Raw genomic sequence first — 22,268 nt, 5'->3', positions numbered from 1 at the left:
TTAACCATCCTGGTTAATTTTATTAAGTCCTCGCCCCAGCTGGGGAGTGAGGAGCTGGAGCGGCGAGGGGCGGTGGAGCAGAAGGGAACAGGCTTTGTCCCCCCGCCCAGCCCAGGGGCGGTGCGGCCGGGGCTCCCAACGCCGTCACCAGCGCAGCCCTCGCTCCTCGCCCAGCATTCACAGGCGCAGGGAAAAGCCATCCCTCGGGGGCTCGTAGGGTCCCAGTGCTATGCAGGGCCTGCTGCTCTGTGGGGGCTGGCTGCTGGCTGCTGGCTACCTGGCGGGTGCCATGGGCAGCTGCCGGCACCGGTGCTGCCCGGGCAGAAACAACGCTTGCTGGGCCCCAGGCGCCCGCCGGGCTCACTGCTACTGTGACTCATACTGTGAGAGGACGGGCGACTGCTGCGAGGACTACCAAGCCATGTGCCGCCGCGCCGGTGAGTGGCGGGAGGGGACAGCACCGGCTAAACCCCGTGCCGGGGGAGCCCCGAGGCTGGGGACGCCAGGCTGGGCTGCTGCTTTTGGTGGCAGGTGTTCGCTGTTATCTGTGAGCCCTGTACTTTGAGCAGTAACAGGATGCATCTGGGGATGCCGGCTGGGCTGGATTTGGAGCAATATCCTGATTTTCCGCTTTTTTCCACGCTGAATGTCTGGCTGCTCCCAGTGCAATAAGAGAGCCCGCAGGGGTGGCCTCTGGTCTGCAGCTGATGGTAGCACTGTCATTGCAAGCCTCAGAGTCATCAGTGTGGGACCCAAGCAGGACAAGCCTCGGCATCACCCCGCCACTGTTGCGGGTGGTGCCTTGCATGGGGACGCAGGAACCGGGGGCTGCGCTGGGGGTGACAAACAGGGAGTGTGGGCTTGGGGGGTGCAGAGCCAGCCCACCCTGGGGACCCAAAGCCGGGCAGGCGCCAGCCATGGCCCCCTGGACAATTGCAGCAGTCAGCCCTCCCTAATCTCTGGGGAGATTAGCAGGGTCCCAGCTCAGCACGATGCTGAGCTGCGGCAGCGGCACGGGTGTAAAGGCCTGCGGAAGCGGTGCACAATGCCACTGCGCTGGCGGGGCAGCCCCTGCCTGGGGTCAGGGAAGAGGGGCTGCCGGGGTCACCCTGGCCCTTTTCCTTCCTCCCCAATCCCCCTCCCCTGTGCTGCATCTCCCCTGCTCTCTTCCTTCCATCTTTCATGCCCTTGAAGCTCTCTTTTCCCCCTTCTCCGCCCCACCTGCTCCCTTGGCCTGCCAGCAGCCGTGGGCTGTGCAGTGGGGCCCTGGGGGCCGTGGAGCGGGTGCAGCTCCCCGTGCGGGGTTGGCAGCAAGGCCCGCAGCCGCCAGGTCACCGTTCCGCCCCGGCACGGAGGGGAGCCCTGTCCCGACCTCAAGCAGCGCCGCGGCTGCCTGGGGGAGCACCCGACCTGCGGGATGGCCAAAGGTAACGCGGGTCCCGCGGGGGTGTCCACCTCCTTTGTGCGTGACAGCCCCCCGGTGCTGCCGTCCCCATTGCCTGTCCCAGGGTGTCTTTAACCATCTGTGTGTGTCCCCTGGCTGCTCTTCTGCCAGAGGTGGCCAAGATACTACCTGACTCCTTCAGCCGGGACTTCAGGGATCCCTGGCGAAGAGGTAGGCTGCTGCTGCCGGAGGAGCCATCTGGGTAGGTGTGAGGCTGGGGCTCCTCTGCACCCCCCCTCCCCAAAGCTGTGACCCTTCTGCACACCCCCCTGCAGCCATGGCCCCTTTGCAACCCCCCCAGACCCAGGGCCTCTTTGCACCCCCCCAGCCATTACCCTTCTGCCACCCCCCCCAACCATGGCCCCTTTGTGCCCCCATACAAAACCATGGCCCCTTTGCACCCCTTTCTAGACTCACGGCCCATTTGCACCCCCCTCTTAGAGCTGTGGCCCCTTTGCACCCCCCTAGAGCAATTACCCTTCTCACCCCCCAAAACATGATCCCTTTGCACCCCCCTAAAGCTATGGCCCCTTTGCCCCCCCCCCCAGACCCATAGCCCCATTGCACCCCCATACAAAGCCATCGCCCCTTTACACCCCCCCAGAGCCATTACCCTTCTCACCCCCCCAACCATGGCCCCTTTGCACTCCCCCACCCATCAAGAAAACACCACAACCTCTGCCATACCCTCCAACCACCATTTTCCTCCTTTTTTCCCCCCCCATTTTCCCCTTTCCCCCCCATTTTCCCACCTGCCCAGCTCCCCCCTCCCCAGCTACTGCGGCTATTTCCGCCTGACGCAGGTAGGGCCCCCCTGCCGCGGGCAGGCCTGGAGCCGCCGGCTGCACCAGGACAAGCAGGTGTGCGTCAAGTGCCGGGGGGACACGTCCCACCGCCGTCCCCATTGCACCGGACACGGGCTGCAAGGAGCCAGGTAGGTGGTAATTCGGGGGGGGGTGTGTGGAACGCCCCCCCCGCAATGGAGGAGCATCTCTCCATACCCCTAAGGCATCTTCCTTTTATATTCTTAATTATAAATATATTTATATATAAAACTGGTATTATGTTATAATATGCCACAATATTATAATATGCCATAATATTATAGGATAATATTATACCATAATATTATAAGATACATCAATAATGTGTACTATAAATCAATAATATAAATATATTTAAATAGAACAATATTTCAGTTGGAAGGGATCTACAATGATCATCTAGTCTAACTGCCAATGTGTATTATTAAATATATCTTCTATATGTAACTATAATTATAAAATTATATTTTTTAAAATTAATTATACACGGCACGCACCACCTCTCACTGGCTTTCTCTTCCAGGACGTTTTGGGTGGCTGTCTCCGTGGCGGGGTGCCAGGGCTCATGGGTGCAGGAGGGGCTGCAGGAGGGTTGTGTCTGCTCCCAGCCGGCTCTCATCTTCGTGTAGCATCGCCCTGGGAAAGGTGAGCTGAGCCTCCCCATGCCACTGCTCCTTGCTGGGGAGGCGGGGAATGAAATAAAAACGTGGTGTCTTTTATAATTTCACCCTTCTGCAGGCTTGCTGCTCGCCCTTGGAGCTGACTCCCCGTGTTTTCCATTAAGTATTTTGTTGAAGAATGGGAAGAAAACCCTGCTTATAAAGATTAAAAATAAGGAAATTGCTAAAGTATGGTGATTAATGGTGGAAGAACATCACACTGAGGTTAAATCTGGGTGAGAAGATGATGTGGCGGTGATATGGGAGGACAACGCAATGATGTCATGCTCAGCTGTGACACAAGCTGCCATTGGTGAGCAACACGAGGATGGAGATAGCATCCTTCTGCTGTGTGTTTGGGCTGGCCCAACTACAGAGAACTGTTGGGCGAGCCGTGAAGGGCGGCTTGGCTGCATGCTGTGGTTTGCAGAGAGAAATTAAACGTAGGCACCCAAAGTCTGCACGTGGCCGATGATGCCGGTGGGTGTCCGGGTCCAGCCGCGGGGCTCGGCAGCCCCCATTGGAGGGAGTGGGGCTGTGCTGGTGCCCTTCCCTGCTCCTCGCCCGGCGTGACATGACCTTGCTGGTGGGGTCCCCGGTCCAGGCTTGGCCGGTGGTACCCACAGTAGAGACACTGTGCCAGTGGCCTCGGCACCTGCCTGCACCCCCAAACCACCCCCTGGGTGACTTCACCCTGACCCCTGCCAGGCACAACACCAGGCGCTCGTCCTGCAGAGATCACCTTTATTCAGATGTGGCCGCCTGCAGTGACCAGTGGTGCCTGAGCCCCACGTTGCCATGTCTGAGATGCCTGGGGAGCTCCGAGCTGTTGAACACCCCCAGGGAAATGGAGTGAAGGGGCCAGAGGAGACGTGGGCAGCAGCAGAGGGCAGCTGTGCCCACACTATGAGCACCCCCATAGTGCTGCCCGTCCAAACCCCCGCCTCGGTGGGATGAGGCTCCTGTGGCGGGACGACGCGCCATACCAGGGCTGACTCTCACTGGGCTGGCCAAGGGCACGCAGGCAGGCAGGAGGGAGTCCAAGGTGGGCACAGCCCTGGGTCTGGAGGTGGGAAGGAGAGGGCATCCTCTCATGGGACCCTCATCCCATGGGACCCTGGCTGCAGGTGGGCAACTGACTGCACTGAGGAGGCTCTCTGGCACGGGGCTGGGGGCCGGTGGGGTCCCTGCAGGGCAGAGCAGCCCACAGCCCATGGTGGCAGCGCTGCTCTGGCCGTGCAGGAGCAAGTCCGGGGTGACCTCCAGCATGCCGGGGGGCCGTTGGCTGCCCTCGCTCTGAAGGCCAAGGCCAAGAGCAGTGGGTCCAGCAGCCCTGGGCCGGGCTTGTTGAAGAGAGCAAAGATGTTGTGGAAGAGCTGCTCCTGGGGCCATGGGCAGAGCAGCGGTGCTTCTCCACAGCCAGCTCCCTGCGGGCATTGATGACCATGTTGTGCCACTTCTTGCGGATCTCATCGGGTGTGCGCTGGACCAGAGGACTGAGGGAGTCGACAGTGGCTGCGATCTCCTCCCAGGCACGCTGCCGGTCCAGCGTGTTCCTGTACCGGCCACTCTTGGGGATCAAGACATCCTTGTGGAGGCTGAACTCCTCCAGGATGAGGAATTTCTCCTCAGAGAACTTGATGCCCTTCGACTTGGCCGTGCTCGTGCTGCCCCTGCACCGGGTGAGGAGGGGGTGAGGATGAGGATGGATCGGGGTGCGCTCACGCCGAGCACCGCTCCGTCCCCCCGTCCGGGGCACGCCGAGCCGGGGCTGCGGCACTGCTCGGGGCTCAGCAATACCGGCTGTCCCGGGGGTGCCGATGCCGGTGTGTCCCCCCCCGGTGCTCCCCAAGCCCGGACGCCCGGCGCGGTCCCTCGCTGCCGCCGGGCCGGGGTCGGGGCCGGGCGGATGACCGCGGGAAGCGGATGTGGCCGCGTCCTGTTCCGCGCCGGGGCGGGGCCGGTACCGGGGAGCGGGCGGCGGCGGGGCCGGGGCGGGGGGGACGCGGGGCGCTGCCGCCTGGGGCTGGGGCGGGTGGGGGGTTCAGCCGGGCCCTGGGTCTTCACCTGCTCGTCTGCTGCCTGCAGCCGTGGGGGTGTTCGTGGGGGTTTGTTGGGTTTGGGGTTGGGACCTCCCCGGCTGCAGCTGGTGGCTGTTGCCCGTTTGCTGCCCCCGAGCGCGTTCGGCTCCCGCCCGCCTCCCCCTGCCGCAGCCTCCCCCTCTCCCACCGCCCCTCCTGAGCAGGGAGATTAAAAGGCTTCAACGCTGGGGATGTTCTTGGCCTCTTTATTTGGGATAAAAGCCCAGGTTGGCCACGAGCTAAAATGCTGGTTAAAAAAAAAGGTGGTGGGAGTCGAGCAGTGCAAGGGCTACGGGGCGCGTGTCCCCTCCTCCCAACCAGACCTGAGGGCAGGGGTGCCGCGGGCAGGAGTGCAGGCATGGGCCAAGGCGATGCTGCACTGGTGTCCTCGGGATGGAGAGTTAGAAAACATTGGGAACGCAGCGAGTGTGTCCTGCACAGCAAGTGGGGTTCCCCTGAGTAACACCACCAAACCTGCAGTCCTGGCTGGTGGCCAGAGAGAGCATGTGGCAAATGGAGGGACGTGGCAGCATGAACCAGGAGCCTCGTGGCTGCGGGGCTTGGCGTGACACCACTCCATGCCTGGAGCCATCAGGCAGCCCCGGACGGTGGTCCCGGCTTCCCCAGCACATCACCCTGGCTCAGCGTGGGGGCCAGCCCATGCCGCGCCAGCAGCCCCTGCACCAGCTCAAGCTCTTGCTCCAGCTCTTTGGCACCGCAGCCCAGCCCCGGCACAGCAGCGGCACTATCCCCCAGCATGTGCAGCACCTGTGCCGCCAGCCGGGCCCTCGCCAGCAGCATGGCTACAGCCACATGCAGCTTGGCACAGCCCAGCGCCTTCATCCCCCAGCGGGCAGCGGCCTCTGTGGAGAGAGGGGGTGAAAGAGCCATGAGCACGGTGGGGTCCCCCCCAGGTAGAGCTGGCCCAGGGGACGAGGACACTAGCTTGCCTGTCCTGGGGGCTTCGCGCCACCCTGCTCACCCCACACCGTACCTTGGCTCCAGCGGTGCTCGCAGTACCGCAAGTCGTGCAGGATGCCGGGGCCCGTGGCCGCCAGCCAACGCAGAGCCAAGGCATGGAGCGGGCTGCCAGCCGGTGCCTTCTCCAGGAGCTGCAGCAGGACAGGGAGCAGCTGCCGTGCCAGGATGGCCGGCTCCGCAAAAACGTTGGGTTCATCCTCCTTGTACAGGCTGGTGGTTCTGGGGGGGCAGCCGAGGTACAAGTGAAGCCAAGGGCTGGCTCCGTGGTACCCCGCACTCCCTCATACCCAGCCCAGGGGTCCGGCAACTCACTTGTTGGCCTCCAGCTCCTCCACGATGCCCCTGAGATCTAGGATGGGGAGATGCCGCAGCAGCGAGTCAAAGGTTTCGGGGTGATCCCCGAACTCTGCTAGGAGGAGCTGCAAGAGGCCCAGGACCCCCATGTTGTCCTGCACAAAGATGCAGCCATCTGGGAGTGGCTCCCTGGGGTCCGGCCGCAAGAGGCTGGCAAAACCCGAGGCCTTGTGCCGGACCTCCTGCTCCTCGTCTTGCAGAAGGTGAATGCCCACATTTATCAGCCTGGGGAAAGGGAAGAGAAGGAAGAGAAGGGAAGGGAAGGGAAGGCCACCGCAGTCCCCAGAGCATGCCCAGCCTGCCTGGAGAGGGGAGAAGGATGAGACCCCCCCCAGGCAATGCTTCCCTGAAGGACTTTTCTCCTGGGTGATGAAAGGCACAGGCACTGCCCGAGAGCTCACTGCTTGGGAGGGCAGGGACTGCGACGGGAATCAAGGGACCCATCAATGCAGTTTATTGCTCATAAGGGACTGGCTGCTTCTATTAAAATGCCACCCACGAATTTTTTGTAGGCTGCACATTCTTAGGTGCTAGTGATTTTTGAATGAGTGGAGTTTTCTTTAATGTCCTTTAATTTTTCGCAGAGGACATTGCCTTTCGCAGGGCAGCCTATTAACCTGCAACACCCCAGGGCCGTGGGCAGTGCCACTCTCGCAAGGACCTACCGCAGGGCCACGGGGACAAGCAAGGGACAGGCAGCACGCAGGGATTGCCGCACCACGTCGGCACCTGCCGTCTGCAGGGAGCGGGCGGCCGCCAGCCGCAGCACCTCAGATGAAGCGGACCGGCTGCACTCCTCCAGCACTGCACACCATCGCTCAACCAGGGGGCTGTCCTCTGCCCCAACCCTGTCAGAGGCCAGGGAAGGAGAGGGAATTCAGGCACACCTTCCAGCTCTGTGCAGTGGTCCAAAGGCCACCGGCTGCCCTGAGACCGCAGGACCCAGACGCAAAGCTGAGATTTCTACGCGAGAAGTCGTGGCTCTGTTTCCAGCAAGGACTAAGGATAAATCTCCTGGAAGGGTCAGGTGGAGCCCCCCAGCAGCGGCAGGGACTTACCGGTGGGCGAGCAGCAGGCTGGTGGCACACAGCGCCTGGAAGAGGAGGTCGGGGCCAGGACGTTCAGCCTCCACCATATGCAGCAGCATCTCCAGGCATGCTGCTGAGGAGCCCTGGAGCTTACGGGAAGCTTCCTGGGACCACGATGAGGGGTCTCTGTAAAGATGCAGCAAAGCCTCAAGGTACAACCTCAGGAACTCTTTGTCCCGTCTCTCTCGCAGCACCGACCCCAAGCTCTCCTAGTCGACAACAGGAAAGAAGGTACATGGTTAGTGGCCCCGGCACTGCAGGGCGGCAACCTCAGCGCAACCAGGTGAGCGCCCTGCGCCTGTGCACCCTCAGCCCGGGGAGCGCCATGCTTCTCAGTGAGCACCCAGGATCCTGCCTGTGCGGTGCATTGCAGACCCTCCGCTTTACTCAGTGATTTTTGAGCCTTGTCATACCAGCAGTGTCAGCCTGAGAGCCTTCTCCAGCTCCTCACACGTTCCTCCCTCCCCAGCGATCACCCAGTTCAGGACTGCAAGCTGGACATCAGGATTTGGCTGCTGGAGAAGCGAGCAGACGGTGCCGATCCGCTCGCCGTCCGCCAGCCGGGCTGCCTCGCTGCACACGAACTGGGCCATGGTTTGGTGGAGGACAGCTGAGCCCACCTGCAGGAAAACCAGGATCCTCCTTCCAACACCTGGCCTCGAGTGGGGTATGTGCCCCCTGAGTGGGGGGGTCCCCACCTCCCACCCCTGGGCTTGCCGTCAGGAAGGCCACGGCTGTGATTTTCCTGGCAAGCAGCGGTACCTGCAGCTCAGCGCATCGCAACTTTCCCCCCGCCGGAAGGCTGCCCAGCTCGGTGCTGATGGTGGCGCGGATGCTCTGGGTGAAGCCAGGGCTGAAGGACGCAGGCAGGAGGGCGAGGATCTGGAGGAAGGCGGCGCGGACGAGCGGGCAGCGCTGGGCAGGGGTGAGCAGCCAGCCCCGCGCCTCCAGCTGCAGAGCCACAGGGCGCACCGCCTCGGCCGACAGCCTGCGGGGAGCCGCGTAGCCTCGCCACAGGGCCCGCAGCACAGGGGCGGGTGCTGCTTTTTGGCCAAAATGCTGCATCTTGGCACAGAGTGACTGCAGGGGCGATGGCCAGGGGCATGGCGTGGGACCACTCACCCATTGGCACCCAGGGTGGGGGCCAGCAGCGCCCGCACCTGCAGCAGGCGCCCGTGGACGGCGTTGTGCGAGCGGACCTGTCCGGGCGTTGCGGGGAGCTGCCGGGTCAGCTGCAGGAGGAGCCCCTGGCGCTGGGGCAGCGGGACGACCGGCACCAGCGCCTTGGCGGCCATCGCTCGCACGGCATAGATGGGGCTCCCTGCCAGCCCCAGCAGTGGCCCCAGGAAACGAGCAGAGGGGCTGTGGAGCAAAAAAGGCACCGCGTGGTGATGCTCCAGCTGGAGCGAAACCTCTGAGAGCCAGGGCCAGCCCTGGCACTGCAGGACCACCTCCTGCTGCAGAAGCCCTTGGCCGGGGCAGAGCATCCCTGCTGCCCCCTCACCTGCCAGGGCCGTCAGCGCCGGGCTGCAGCTGGGCCAGGAGGGTGAGGATGGCGTGGAGTGCGGGGCGCAGGTGGGGACCCCCCGGCGTGGGCCCTGCAGCCGCCCCCAGCTCACCCAGCAGCACAGCGCCCAGCTGGGGGTGCTGCCCAAGGAAGGCTTGCAGGCTCACCCCCTCCGCCGGGCAGCCCTCCCCACGGCTCCGCTGCTGGCCCAGCAGCCGGGACGTGAGGGCACCTGCAGGCACAGCGCAGAAAGCACCATCAGGTCCTGTCCACCCCCTGCCCAACTCCCCGCACTTCGCCCCAGCCAGGCTCCGAACCCCGGGGGACTGCATCGATTCTGCAGGGATCTCTCCCCCTCAGTACTCACTGAAGAGCTGGATGGCCGCGTTCCTCATGGCCCAGCACGGCGAGCCCAGGCCCCGCAGCGCCAGGGTCACCATCGGCGTGGCATGCCGCAGCAGCGCACCGCCCAGCCCCGCGCCGCGGACCAGCGTCTGCAGTACATGGAGGGCACACACCTGGGGAGAGCGCGTGGGGCTCAGCAGCACTGCGCGGGGAGGGGGCTCACGCTTCCGTGCAAAGGGAAGATGGTGGGAAGAGACGGGGGAGCCAAGGGACCGTCAGCTCTCAGGCTGCCAGGATGGGCAGCATGGCCAGGGCTGCAGTTTTTTGCTCACCCTGAGGTCTCCGTGCTAGTGCAGCCTCATGCTGGGGTACCCGGCATGGCTCCCTTTTGGGGACCTCACGCAGATCACCCTGTCGCCAAATGGGCTACAGCAGCCAGGAGCTCAGCGCCTGCCACGCTCACCTGTGGGAGATCGAGGGTCTGGTCCCAGTCCTGCGGCAGGGCTGTGGTGGCCAAGGCCAGCAGTGTCTGGACACAGCGGGTCAGCAGTGGCCGTGCCTGCGTCGGGGCCTCCCCGCTGACGATGCAGAGGAAGAGCATAGGGAAGCCGGCAGCACGGCGTGTGATCGAGCTGCTCCGGGGTCCGCTCAGCGCTTCTAAGCCCTGAGGAACAAAACCCACCCAAGATATGGCTGGAAACCTGCCGGCTAGAACCTGCAGCTGCTCCACAGGGGAGGGCACCGGCTGCACCGACCCCACACCAACCCCGCACCGCAGCATCTCGGCTGCCACGTGGGTGCTCGCTCCAGGGTGGGGGGACACAGGGACACGGCCCTGGGGCTTCCCAGGTCATTGGGGGGAACGTGGGCAGAATGAGCACAGTACCTGCTCCAGCATGGTCTGTGGGATGGCCTGCAGCTCCGCGTCCGGGTGATTCAGCAGAGCGGCACAAAACTTGGTGAAGCCCATGCTGCAGCCCTCCACTGCTCCCTAGGGCAGAGCAGCGTCAGGCCCCTGCGCCCCAAAGGCTGCACCCACCAGCCCCCCATGGCCCCCAGCAACCTCTTTGCAAAGGGGAAGGAGAAAGCGAGAAGACATGATGGTGTGGGGACATGACGGGGTTTGGCACTGGGATCCCAGCTGGGGGCTTCCAGCCATGCCCCACGTCCTGCCTCAGAGCAGACCCTGCCCGCTGCGCTCACCCTCCCTGCACGCCAGCAAGAGCCCCCGGCTATTGGCCTGGGGCAGGGACAGGGCTGGAGGGGTGGGCAAGGGGCCAAGCCACCCCAGGCCGGACACGCTCTTACCCAGTGCCGGCACCGCAGCAGGATTTCCTGAAACACCTTCGTGGCCGTCTGCAGGGTGGGGAGCGGCAGGAGGGGCCCCGATCCAGCAGGCAGCGCCGGGGCCAGCAGCAGCTCGGCCAGGCCCCCCAAGAGCAGCCCTATCTCCTGGGAAGAAGCAGGAGGTCACTGGGACCAGCAGCAGGGCTGCCCCATTCCTGTCCTGCCCCATTCCTGTCCTGCCTCACTGTCACGGCCACAGGGAAGCACAGCGCGTGCTGCCATCGCCCCCCAGCATGGGTGCTCTCAGTTGCCGGCACCATCAGGCAGCATGGCTGCCGGCACACCCACAAGCATGCACAGGCTCCATGGCACGGTGGTTTCCCAGCCAGCTGCAAGGCATGTGTGGCAGAGATGGCCTTTTTCCAGGCAGCCACTGGAGAGGCCATGGAGGAGAAGCCAGGATGTGCGGCTGTCGGAAAGGAGCTGGGATGGGCGGCCGCAGGGCTGCAAGCCGAGGAGCCCGGCTCTGCCACAGCTGGGGTCTGTCAGTGCCTGAGAACCAGCTGGGCTACATAAGGGCAGGCAGGAAAGTGGCTGCTTTTGGGGAGGGTGGTGGTTGCATCCTCCCTGGCAGGGGGTGAGGATGGATGTGGCAGCTCCGAGGTAAGGGCAGAGATTCCCCCTTGTTTGTCCCCAGGGCGGGTGAATGCCCCAAGGGGAGCTGAAGAACCCAGCTGCTGGGGTGGGCTGGGTGGTGGGGGCTGGGCTGGGCTGGGCTGGGCTGTGCCTCTCCCCAGTGCCATGGGGAGGGGTGCCTACCTTCACTGATACCCAGCAGCAGGTCAGGATCAGGCTGTGCTCCTCTGACAGCAGGACTGAGTCCTCCTCCTCTTCCTCCTGCCCCTGGCCTTTCCTCAGCATGATGAGGGAGCCGATGGCGTTCCCCATGTCTGCAAATGATGGGGCAGCAGCTGTGAAAGGGAGAAGCCTGGTCTGAGCGGGGTGGTGTGGGGCAGTGCCTGCGGGGAGTGTGGGGCAGAGGGAGGGGGATACTGCTGGGGCTTTGGGGGGACCCGCTGTCCCCTGTTCAGAGTGCACACAAACAGCAGCAGCTCCTGTCCTGCAAGGTGTCCTGCTCAGGACCGCAGTTGCGCTTTGCCCCACTGCTCTTTCCATGCCATTGCTGTGAGGGCTCTGCCAGCCCTTGCTCTCCCAGCTGCTCCAGTCAGGCAAGTGCCTTGCTGCTTCTGGAAGGCTTTTGCCTCTACTTCTGCTGCTGTTTCACGTGCAGTTGAGAAAGGGACCCAAAACCAGGCGCTAGTGCTCTGCTCCTGTGGTTTCCAGGATCCTCTGCCCAACACCTGGAGCATCCTTGCCCGGGTGTCCTGCTTTGGACCTTACTCCCAGGCCAACCTTCCCTGCCTGGCCCCACTGCTGTGCCCTACTAGAGGCAGTGAGCCCGAAGCAAGTGCATTCCCCCAGGCTGGAGGGCTGCTGGGTCAAGGATGGCTGTGATGGAGGTATGGGTGGTTCCTGGGGCTGGTCCTCCCCGGGGACATGCTCACCTTGCTCATCGGCGCCGGGGCCTTGCTGGCTTTGCAGAGCACCCAGGAGGAGGGAGGTGATGTCTCTCGCTGTGGTCACGAGGCAGGTGAGGAGCTCCTGCCAGCTCTGCACCAACTCTGTTGCCTGCATGGAGGCGGCCACCTCCGGCACCTGGAGCAGGCACCTCCGCAGGGCTGCGATGGCTCCTGCACAAACACCCACCTCTGGTCACAGCGGTGGCCGGTGCAGCCCCAGCTCTCCTGCCTGAGCCTGCAGCTGAAATGGCTCACGGGCAGGGGAGTGAGCAGGGCCCCTAGGCGAGGGGCACGCTGGGCAGGTGGAGCAGCAATACAGGGAAACTGAGGCAAGGACGTGGCATCAGCACTGAGTTGTGGCCTCAGTCCTGCCTGTACGATTCCTGCCTGCTCCAAATTCCCAGGGAGGAGACCTGCTGCAGGAGCCGCTTGCTGCCCTGCCAGGCTGGGACTGTACCGTGCATCGGCGCGGTGGCTGCTGCCTGCAGCAGGTCGTGGCATGCCGCAGCGTACTGGGCTTGCAGCACGTGGAGAAGGTGCTGAGCGAAGCACAGGCCTCGGTTGGGCAGCGTCGGGGCTGCTTCAGCCTCCAGGGCCAGGCTCTTCATGGTACCGCTGTCTGACCTGGGGGAAGAGGCAGATGCTGCTGTGAGGACGAGGGAGTTTTCCGCCTGTCTTGCGCTATGCAGCTCCTTCTTCCCCCAGTGCAGGCTCCTGCACCCCAACCCTACCCAGCTCCCCACTGCAAGGCTATTTCAAACCCAAGCCATTGCTGCCCTGAGCTATAAGCGCAGACTCCAGTGAGACACTGGTGCTGCTGACACGCTCTTGGGGGCTGCCATGCCACCGCGGGGAGGGGGAGGCTAGGAGCTCATACTTCTGCAGGATGGTCTTCATTAGCACGGCTCCAGCTTCAGCCTCCTGCACTCGGGGGCTGCCCAGGGCGTCCTGGGCCAGCTGGAAGAGACCCAGGGCGATGGGCTCAGGGAACGTGGCAGGGAAGTAGCGGACGAGCAGCTCTGAGGCCAAGTCTCTGATCTGCCAAGACAGGAGAGGTGGGGGGAATTGGGATATGGGAGGAGGGAAAGTGGCCGGAGTAGGGCAGGAGGGGAAGCATGGTGGGCTTCCCCTCCGAGCCTGCTAGGGGCCAAGGTGGTTGCCTTTATGGCCTCACCTCGTCTTTAGGAGGCTCACCTCGTTAGTGCTGTCCTGCAAGCAGCTCAGCAGTGCCAACAAATTTGGCTGGGAGAAGAAGTCCCAGCAGCCGCTCTGCCTGGCGTAGCTCAGCAGCGTGGCCATGGTCCCTGCGGCAGGGACACGGGGTGGTGGGACGAGGTTGGTGGGGAGCACCCCCGCAGCCAAGGGGTGATGCTCCAGGCAGGCTGCTTGTACTCACGTGGGGGCTGGCCTTTCTTCCTGTTGGGGCTCCAGGTGTCTGTGCAGGTCTCCAAAACAGCGGCCAGAAGGAGCAGAGCTGTCTTCTTCCTCTGGTAGTTGGAGCCCGGGCTGAGCGAGGTGATGCTGAGCTGCAGCAGCCACTCCACAAAGCCTGCAGGCAGAGAGCATGGCAGCGAGTGATGCTGGGCTGGGCACCCATGTGCGAATCCCCCAGGGCTGTGATGGAGGTGCTGGGGTGGCTGCCTCACCTACTGCCTGGGCGAGCTGCCCCGCTCCCTTGCCCGGCTCAGTGCCTTGGGGCACCTTCCCTCGGAGCTGGGCCAGCGAGCTGTCCCGCAACCGGACCAGTGCCTTCCTCACTGCCGCCTGCAGCAGCTGCCGGAACGAGGAGGAGTCGCAGTTGAGGTTGAGGGGCAGGAACTCCCGCAGCAGCTGGACCTCGGTGTCCGAGAGGGGCTGGTTGGTGCTGGGGCTGCAGCAGAGGAGACCCAGCGCTGCCAGCCGAACGCCCTCCTCACGGGCACCCAGGCAGCAGGAGAGCCGCTCCAGTGCCTCGCCCTGCAGCGGCAGGGCCCCCACCACGCTCTTCTGTGCCTTCAGCAGCGAGACCCAAGCCCGGAGCGACGCCGTGTCCTGGCCACTGAACCTGGTGGCCAGTGGTGCCTGGGTGGCCGGGAGCTGCCGCAGGGTCCAGGCAAGGAGGTGGTTGGCAGCGTTGCTCTGCAGGATGGGCAGGGGGGAGCGGAGTGCCTGGGAGAGCAGGGGCAGCCAGCACAGCGCCCACCGCTCCACCAGAGCTGCCTCCATGCCCCGCTGCCCGTCCTGCTGCTCGGCACACTGCTGCCGCACCAGGGCCTTGTAGGCCTCGGTGGCTGCGGGACACAGGTGGTTGGTGGAGAGGCAGCTCAGGAGGTGCTGCGGCAGGTCCGGGTAGGCGTCCAGCACCTGGGAGAAAGGCAGACGACCCTCATCTTCCTGCCAGGCTGAAGGCTGCATACAGCAGGGGACAGATCTGGGTACAGACCACACTATGGTCACCCATGGCACTGAGCATCTGTGGTACCCCAAGCTGCTTTTGGCCAGATTTTGGTGGGCATCAACAGGCAAAGCTTCCCTCCCCGCTGGCAGTCCCCATGCATGCATCATTGTTGCTGCAGCTCACTACCCCACCAGGGATACTATCCCTTGGGTGATGCTAAAACAGCCCCCCTGCCTGGGAAGGCTGCCTGCCTGCATGGCTGAGCTGGGCAGGGGAAGGTGACAGGCAGCGGGCAGAGGCTGTGCCACCCCGGCAGCAGTGCCATCCGGGACTGAGCCTCCTCGTCCCCCTACCTTCCCTACCTGCTGGCTGCCCACGTAGGGGACGATGGCACACAGGGGTACGTATTTGGCTTTGATTTGCCATGGCATTGAGACCACCCTCTGCAGCATCTGTCGGTAGAGGGGTCTCTCCTGGTCCTGGAAGTGCTGGCACTCAAGGTGGTAGATCTCCAGGAGCAGTCGGAAGGAGCTGTGGATGAACTCAGACACCCCTTCCACCTGGGGGAGAAGGACAGCAAGCAGGAGCAGTTAGGGTGAGCTCCCCCTCCTGTCTTGCTGTGTCAGGAAAGACCCTTTGCTTTCCCGTGGCTGTGGACTTTCAGTACTGGCTGGTAACAACGGGGTTAGGAGCTGGGGACGCGGGGATGGCAGGCGGTGGAGCCAGCGGATGTGGACAGGCTGGGACTGCACTCGTGGGTGCTGCCTGGGGAGAGTGAAGCACTGGGACATGGCCCTGCAGAGGCCGTGTGTGACAAGTGCCCTGGCCCTGCCAGAGGGCAGCTGCAGGCAGCCGCAGGCAAGGGGGTTGTATTTGGTTGATGGAGCTGAAACAGGCAGGGTTGTGTTACGGGCAGGGGAACAGCAGCTGTGCTGGGTGAAGGAAGGGCTGTTTCTGGCTGCTGTGGCATGGGCCTTTGGCACCCCAGCCTTACCGGGGTCTCGGCGTTGTCCCACACCAGCTGGGTGAGCTGCCGGAGCAGCTCTGTGTCCTGGGCCAGGATGCGGGTCCCCGTCAGGCGCCAGACGGCAGGCAGGCTCTCCCACAGGCGCTGCAGCCACAGGGCACAGGCTGCAAAAGCAGAGCTCCACTGCAGCCCTCGCCCTGAGACTTGCCTGCGGCAGAGCCGGCACGGGCTGCTGGGCTTAAGGACCCCGTGCGCAAGGGGAGCAGTTTCCCCGTTAGGTACACAAGAGCCTGAGAGGGTTAGCGTCCCTCAGGCTGGAGCAGAAATTAGTAGCAGTTTCCAAACTAGCCACCAAGATCCAGAAAAGCATCTTCCCTGGGAGAAGATGAAGCGCCATAGGCACTCTGTGCGTCACAAGCACAGTGAACCTTTCAAACCTCCCCGCCACGGCAGCATCATCATCTCCTACCTTGGAAGCAGTAGTAGTGGCAGTCCTTCTGCTCCTTGGTCAAGGCACACACAGCGGGAAAGACCACGTCCAGCAGCAGGCAGGCCTGCGGGAGCACAGCAGCTCAGGGAGCAGGCAGGAGCGGGCTTTCCAGGGTGAGAAAACCGTGCCACAAGACAGGCGAGAAGAGCGCTGCCTGGTTTTCCTGCTCTTAGAGCAGCTTATTGCTATCTTTCGCTCCATCTGGAAGTCCTCAGCTTTTGAGGACTTGGGAGATGCTGGAGATGGGCAGAGCTGGAGGCTGTGCTCTGCCCAGGGCAGCCCCAAGTTCATGCTGTGGGAGCACGGGGCGATTGCTGCTGCTGCTTTGCTTGTGCAGGGGCTACTTTTGGCACCGCCTGGCTTCTCGGCCCCCCAGGAGAGGGAAATCTGTGCTCAGATGTCTTTGGAAAAAGCAGGCTCCTGGCTAACTCACTGTGCTCAGCGGGATGCATGGAGCTGCTGGTGCAGAGCAATGCAGCTTGGCTACGTCCCCCAGGGATCCACTGCCCCTGCCAGTGGCTGCCAGCCCTCTCCAAGGGCTCTCTCAAGCCCTGGCCGTTGGGTTTGAGCTCTCCTACCTTGTGGGTGAAGCTCTCCAGCTGGCAGCTGAGGATGTCCATCTTGCAGCATGTCAGCAAACCTCTGGTGAGCACCAGCTTCTCCAGCCCGTCTGGGTCCAGGACGGGGGGGACCTCCACTGCCAGCTCCCCAAACTTCAGCTCCCCTGTGCCTGGTGGGAAATGGCTGCATTGGATGGCAGAAAGATGGCAAACCCAAACGCTGCTCTGAGGGCGAACTGCCCTGGCTCATCCCAGAGTGACTGTGGGAGGTGGCCAGTGGCAGCTTGGGCTCCCAGACCCCAAGAGCGGGACACAGCAGCAGAGTCTGGGTTGGACTGCTCGTGAGCGGCACCGGCCTCTGTCCCCTCACACCCAAACATGCCTGTCGCTGACGTCCCCTTCGCCAGAGGCCCTCCCTGGCTCGGGATGGAGCATGCACCTTGGTCGGGGAGCTGGAAGAGAGCCAGCACGGCGCTGGCCCCATGCTCAGGCTGGGGAGCTGTGTTCACCAGCATGCTCAGGGCTGTGCCTGCCAGCAGCCTCGTGTCCTTGTTCGGGGCCTGGACTCGCAGGGGAGGCAAAGGCACAGCTCAAAATGCCATTTAAAACCAAACCCCATTTAACCGCCCCCTCCATGCCCATGCAGACAACTACACAGGGTCCCTCGGACAGCCCAGACACTGGCGCTGTGTCTGCAGGCTTCCCTTGGGGAGGGGAATGCAGAAAGCACCTGGGAAGGACGGCATCGCTCTGCTCCTCGGGACAGACAGCACCATCCCTCCCCAGGGCTGTACGTACCTTCCCCCACGCCACCTCCAGCAGCAGTCCCAAGAGACTCTGCAGGGTCTCGCTCTTCCCCGCTGTGCTCCACACCAGGGGGGCCACATCCTTCGGCAGCACCTGGAAGAGCTGGAGGCAGGCCTGGAGGAGCAGGAGGGACGGGGGCCGTGGGGATGGCTGTCAGTATCCCTCATCTCCGCAAAAACAGTGATTTCCCGGGGATGGCCATTCGAAGCGGCTCGGCGTGTTACATCCCTCCTGGACATCGCTGCCAGTGCCCAGCCAGTTCTTGCAGGTACTGATCCTTCTCCCGCTCAGAAATTCAGCTCTTACCTTGATGACCAGGTAGCCCCATGTGCTGTCGGGCACGGGCTGGCTCTGCAGCACCCAGCGCAAGGTGGTGGCCAGGCGCTGCAGCAGCGGGGCCAGGTTCTGCCGCCAGTGCTGCCGGCCCAGGCTGCTCTCCTCCATGAACATGCACACTGTGGGCAAGGGGACACCATCAGCCCCTGGCCTTCCCAGCACTGTGCCCGCAGCCAGCTCTGCTCCCGGTTAAGCCAAGAGTTAAGCCAAGGGCTGTGCTGCTGGTAAGCGGGGTGAGAACGGGGCTGGGATGCAGGGGGTACTTTGGCTCATCTGGTTTCCAGCTGTCTCAGGTGGGTGGGCAGAGCCATTGGGTGCTGCTGGGACCTCTGCAGAGATCCCACAGATCTGGCTGATCCCTGCTCCCCCTCCCACGAGTGCACAGGACCCAGTCTGGGTGGGCAGGGGGTGTCCCATGCATTGGTGGTGTGGGCTGGGAGAAGCCCCCGGAGGGGAAGGAGCAGAGACTGACCTGACTGAAGGTCCCCAGGAGACAGCACCTGCGGGGGTAGAAGGACAGTTTGTCCCACGTGACGACACACTGGGGCTCGGTGCCTTGGGCAGGAGGGTCCTGCCCATGCCAGAAGCTGTCCCAGGGATGAGCAAAGGGCTGGTGTGACGGGCAGCCACATGTCACCCGCTGCAAGCAAGGGCAAACCCCCAGAACGGTGGGAAGAGAAGCGAAGGACCCTGGGCAGCCTAAACCAGGAGGTCTCTGTCACACATGGGCTCCAGCCAAGCCCCCGTGAAAGCCAGTGCTACCGCACAACTGGGGTGCTCTCACCTCTCCCTGTGGTGCCAGGTTGGCCAGCAGCGCGCCCACCTCCCGGGCCAGCAGGGCTTCCTTCCCCACCGCCAGCTGGGTCACAATCTGCTGAGAGACGCCCTGAGTCAGCCGGTCTGTCCGAACCCCCGAGAGATACCAGCTGCAATGCGCTTTTAGGGGAGCTCTGCAGCACCACTGTGGCCCCTTTGCCGGTAAGGATGCACCGCACCGGAGCTGTGCTGGCGGCAGGCAGAGCCAGGTGAGACCATCGCTTACACTTGCGGCTAACAGAGCTCTGAAGCTGCAGCCCAGCCAGTTGCGTTACGGACCTGTTCCAGCTTCTGGAAGGAGCTGGAGCTGCCGGTTGCCTCCATCTGGAAAGCCAGGACGCAGCGGAGCAGGGGCCGTGCCTCCGCCTCGCCCAACGCCTGCAGACCCTCACTCAGCGCCTGTGACAGCTCGAGAGCCTCCTCCAGGTGCTTGTCTTTGCATCTCTTGGCAGTACTCCTGAAACGGGATGGGGATGGTGGTGAGGATACCGCAGCTCAGTGGGGATTGGGGTGGGGGATACCCCAACTCGGTGGAGATTAGGGTTGAGGTGCCCCAGTTTAATGTGGATTGGAGTGGGGGTACCCCAGCTCGATTTGGATTGGGGTGGGGGTGCCTTGTCTTGGTGGGGATTCGGGTTGGGGTACCCCAGCTTGATTTGGATTGGGGTAGGGGTGCCCCAGCTTGATACGGTTAGGGTTGGAGTTCCCCAGCTTGCGATGCTCCTCTCTCTCAACCGCACTCAGCATTGCACGGCAGGGTGGGGGTGGTGGGGGGAACAACTCCTCAAAGCTCAGAGTCCACAACCCAGCCTGTTCTGGCAAACGCAAGCCCTGGGGGGGAGTGTGGGGGTGGGTGGGCAGGAGGGCCCAAAAAACCCTAAAACTTGCTGCCCTGCTGCTGCAGAGCGGGCTGGAAGGGGATGAGGGCAAGTGGGGGTGGCTCGGTCCCCATGCCGGGGACGGAGCCGAGCCTCCCTCCCTCCCCGCGCCCGGGGGGATGCTCGGGGGACCCGCGCCGGGTACCCGCGCCCGGGGGATGCCGAGATCCGCGCCGGGGGATACTCGGGGGCTCCGCGCCGGGGGATTGCCGGGGGACCCGAGTCCGGGGGATACCGGGGTCCCCTCGCCCATGGCCCGTCCTCTTACCCGGCGAATTCCCGCAGGCAGCGCAGGCAGGAGAAGACCGGCTGAGAGATACCCAGCGCCCCGTAAAAAGCCGCGCAGGCCTTCGCCTCCCGCTCGGCTCCCATGGCCGGTGCCGCCGCCGCCACCATAGAGCTCGATCGCGTTCCTGCCGGCTCAGCGGCCCCCCCTAGCGCTATCCCCCCCCCGGCCAGCCGAGCAGGCTCCGGGGACTGGTGGAAGCTACTGGCAGCGCTGGTCGTGCTGAAGGCTGCGGGCGAAGGCGAGCCTCCCCGCCCGGCGGTCGCCGGGCGGGGAGGCTCGCCTTCGCCCGCAGCCTTCAGCACGACGCCGGATCCACCGCAGGCTGGAAGTGAGGGCTTAAAAAGCAACATCATCTGAAAGCTGTTTCCATAGTCGCTGGAGAGCAAGAGGCCCCAGAAGGGCTGAAAACCGGGGAGCTGGTGCTTGCTGCCGAGCACAGAGGCGTGAGACGGTGGCCGGAGGATCACTGAAATACCAAATGAAATGCTTCAGAGTGAAATAGTTGCCTCTCGGAGGAGGTCTGGTCTCCCACAGTCCTCCTGCTACGTCATGGGCACCATCTCTGTTAGCCAGCGTCCCTATTAGCCAGCATCACTATTAACACTAATAGCCAGCGGAGGGACTCCGCTTCTTCCTGCGGGATGGAATGGCCTTTGGAGAGAGAAACAGATTTATTATAACACTTGGTGTTAATTATCATCAAATCCAAATGATTTTATTTGGGTTCTTTTTGTCAGTTGGCACAGGGTTGAACTATTTTAACAGGCATGATTTTAAGATGACCCTTAAAGGTCTCTTCCAACCCAAACCATGGGTTCTATGATTTCTGTGTCTTTATTAAGCATAGTTACAATTCCTGACTAACGCATCCCACTGAACTTCACCCAGCAGCTATCGAGAAAGTGCTCCTTGCTGGTTTTGACCTTGAAGGATTGTTATTTCCCTGGGTTGTTTCTCACAGTGGCACTGGGGCAAGCGATGGGCGTCAGCCGCTTGGGTGAGTCGGTGGCACGGGCAGCCCAGGAGAGCACGGCTGGGACGGGCCAGCGTCTGCGCTGGGTGACCGGGAGGACACTGAGATGTGGCTCCCTGGATGAGCACTGCGCTTGGGAACAGAGAGGCCCCAGCCTGTAGTTTTTGGCAACATTTGCCAGCAGCACCCGTCTCTGTTCTGCTTTAGAAATCAGCCCGGAAGCCCAAATCCAGCCAGGGCTCCAGGTTTGCTCTGACTGCTGCCAATATCAACCAGTGAAACAGCCCAGGATTTACCCTAGGTAAGGCAGAGAAGTGCAGGAGGATGGTCACGTCCCTCGGACCTGCTCCTCTGTTCCCTGAGCACCACGGCCACCCGACACGGGTGATGAGGGAGCAGGGGGAAGTGCTGCCAAACCAGAGCTCCCACAGGTGCCAGCACCCAGGCAGGGGCAAGGCGGGGTTGGGTGCTCCCATGTTTTAGGGTCTCCAAAGCTCCCATTCCCATGCTCCTGTGCTGCCTGCAGAAGGGAGGGGCAGGGGAGGGAGAAGGGGATTTTTTCTGGTTTCACCATAGGAAGGATTTTCAAACCCTATAAATTCACTTTTGACAAGTGAACGGCTAAAGCAGATTAACCTTTTTGCTAATCCTCTATAATGGCTTTGGAATCTCCTTAACCAGTAAGAAAATGATAAGAGCCTGTTTCTTTTCTTTTTATCTATATCTATATTGTCCTCCCCTGTCTGCATTTTTTTTTCTTTCTTGTTTTATTTTCCTTTCCTTTTCTAATATGAAATAGCCCAGCGATCCTATCTCCTGGAGGCTCAGTAAACAGAACATCAATAATCCGTTTCCTTTATTCCTCTCCGGTAACAGGGTGCAGAGAAGTGTCTGCTGATTGGGATTTGATTACCAGCAGCTATCAAAAGTCTCTTTGTAAGATCTGGGTCCTAAATCCCATAATTCTTTGATAAAAGAAGTATTACCAGACCATTTTCTGAAGTGAAAGGTACGGGAGGAATGAAAGAAAGCAATCAGCAGAGATTCTAATAGGCTAAGTGCATGTGCAGTGGGAAGGCAGGGATGGGCAGGGGAGGCTAGGGAACGGCGTCCTTTGTTAAGGATGAGGAAGGAGAATTAATCCGCTTCGGGCGTATGATTATTACAGCCGAGAGCAGAAAGGGTCGGATCCTGCGCCTGCCCACGGCACGTCCCAGCTCGCCTGCCCTGCGGTCCCTCTGGACCGGTACGGTGTGGGGAGCAGAACCTGGCCCCACATCCATCTCCTATGTCAGTGTTTGGGTACATGCATAAAAGCTGGGAGCAGTTTGTGATGATCCCTGGCGTTAGTGCATCCCCAGTGCCTCTCCAGAGCGCTGACACCTTGGCAGGGCAGCAGTGAACATGTCCAGACCGGGCGGCTACAAGGGCGTCTTCCTCTCAAACCTACAGCAAATATGTAAAGATTAATAGAGCATGGTTATAATTTAAGTTACGCCATCAGAATAGCTGACGGAGAGGCAAATAAAGGGATGGAAGGAAAAATAGTGGTTTGGTTTTAAGTGAGATTTTACAGAGATTTGAGGGTCACAGGTAGAGCAGCTATGGGGCATCTCTTCCCGGCA

The 22,268-nt window shown here is 62.4% G+C and overlaps 2 protein-coding genes across 2 annotated transcripts; one reads left to right on the top strand and one right to left on the bottom strand.

The window, feature by feature from the left end:
* The first annotated feature begins 229 nt into the window (after positions 1–229).
* Positions 230–3,260, top strand: LOC127023002 (somatomedin-B and thrombospondin type-1 domain-containing protein-like). Its single transcript, XM_050906890.1, has 6 exons — positions 230–437; positions 1,245–1,427; positions 1,556–1,646; positions 2,205–2,378; positions 2,792–2,913; positions 3,007–3,260. The coding sequence occupies exons 1-5, from the start codon at positions 230–232 to the stop codon at positions 2,895–2,897; spliced, it is 762 nt and encodes a 253-aa protein (XP_050762847.1). The 3' UTR covers positions 2,898–2,913; positions 3,007–3,260.
* Positions 3,261–5,200: 1,940 nt separating this feature from the next.
* On the bottom strand, positions 5,201–19,753 carry LOC127022844 (thyroid adenoma-associated protein homolog). Its single transcript, XM_050906646.1, has 31 exons — positions 19,650–19,753; positions 18,783–18,960; positions 18,472–18,558; positions 18,160–18,187; positions 17,658–17,806; positions 17,343–17,465; positions 16,984–17,104; positions 16,563–16,714; positions 15,964–16,048; positions 15,522–15,658; positions 14,890–15,087; positions 13,797–14,493; positions 13,547–13,699; positions 13,345–13,454; positions 13,028–13,188; positions 12,608–12,774; positions 12,136–12,321; positions 11,390–11,541; positions 10,592–10,735; positions 10,170–10,274; positions 9,747–9,947; positions 9,306–9,456; positions 8,936–9,170; positions 8,554–8,793; positions 8,194–8,419; positions 7,845–8,051; positions 7,402–7,640; positions 7,009–7,191; positions 6,302–6,568; positions 5,998–6,208; positions 5,201–5,869 (listed from the first exon to the last, which is right to left on the bottom strand). Exons 1-31 carry the CDS (start codon positions 19,751–19,753, stop codon positions 5,600–5,602), a joined length of 5,667 nt encoding a protein of 1,888 aa, XP_050762603.1. The 3' UTR covers positions 5,201–5,599.
* Between the last annotated feature and the right edge of the window lie 2,515 nt (positions 19,754–22,268).

Source organism: Gymnogyps californianus, chromosome 16 (assembly GCF_018139145.2).
Source record: "Gymnogyps californianus isolate 813 chromosome 16, ASM1813914v2, whole genome shotgun sequence".
Classification (NCBI taxonomy): Eukaryota; Metazoa; Chordata; class Aves; order Accipitriformes; family Cathartidae; genus Gymnogyps; species Gymnogyps californianus.
The sequence above is the reverse complement of the archived record's forward strand: the minus strand, read 5'-3'. Positions and strand labels throughout refer to the sequence as shown.

Bases quoted from the DNA above. Each gene is read 5' to 3' on its own strand.
- LOC127023002 (XM_050906890.1), top strand. From the start codon at position 230: ATGCAGGGCCTGCTGCTCTGTGGGGGCTGGCTGCTGGCTGCTGGCTAC. The intron at 438-1,244 runs GTGAGTGGCGGG...GCCTGCCAGCAG, and splicing joins AGCCATGTGCCGCCGCGCCG to CCGTGGGCTGTGCAGTGGGG. The intron at 1,428-1,555 runs GTAACGCGGGTC...CTCTTCTGCCAG, and splicing joins GACCTGCGGGATGGCCAAAG to AGGTGGCCAAGATACTACCT.
- LOC127022844 (XM_050906646.1), bottom strand. From the start codon at position 19,753: ATGGGAGCCGAGCGGGAGGCGAAGGCCTGCGCGGCTTTTTACGGGGCG. The intron at 11,542-12,135 runs GTGAGCATGTCC...TCCCTTTCACAG, and splicing joins CCCCGGCGCCGATGAGCAAG to CTGCTGCCCCATCATTTGCA. The intron at 9,171-9,305 runs GTGAGTACTGAG...CTGTGCCTGCAG, and splicing joins CGCGGCCATCCAGCTCTTCA to GTGCCCTCACGTCCCGGCTG.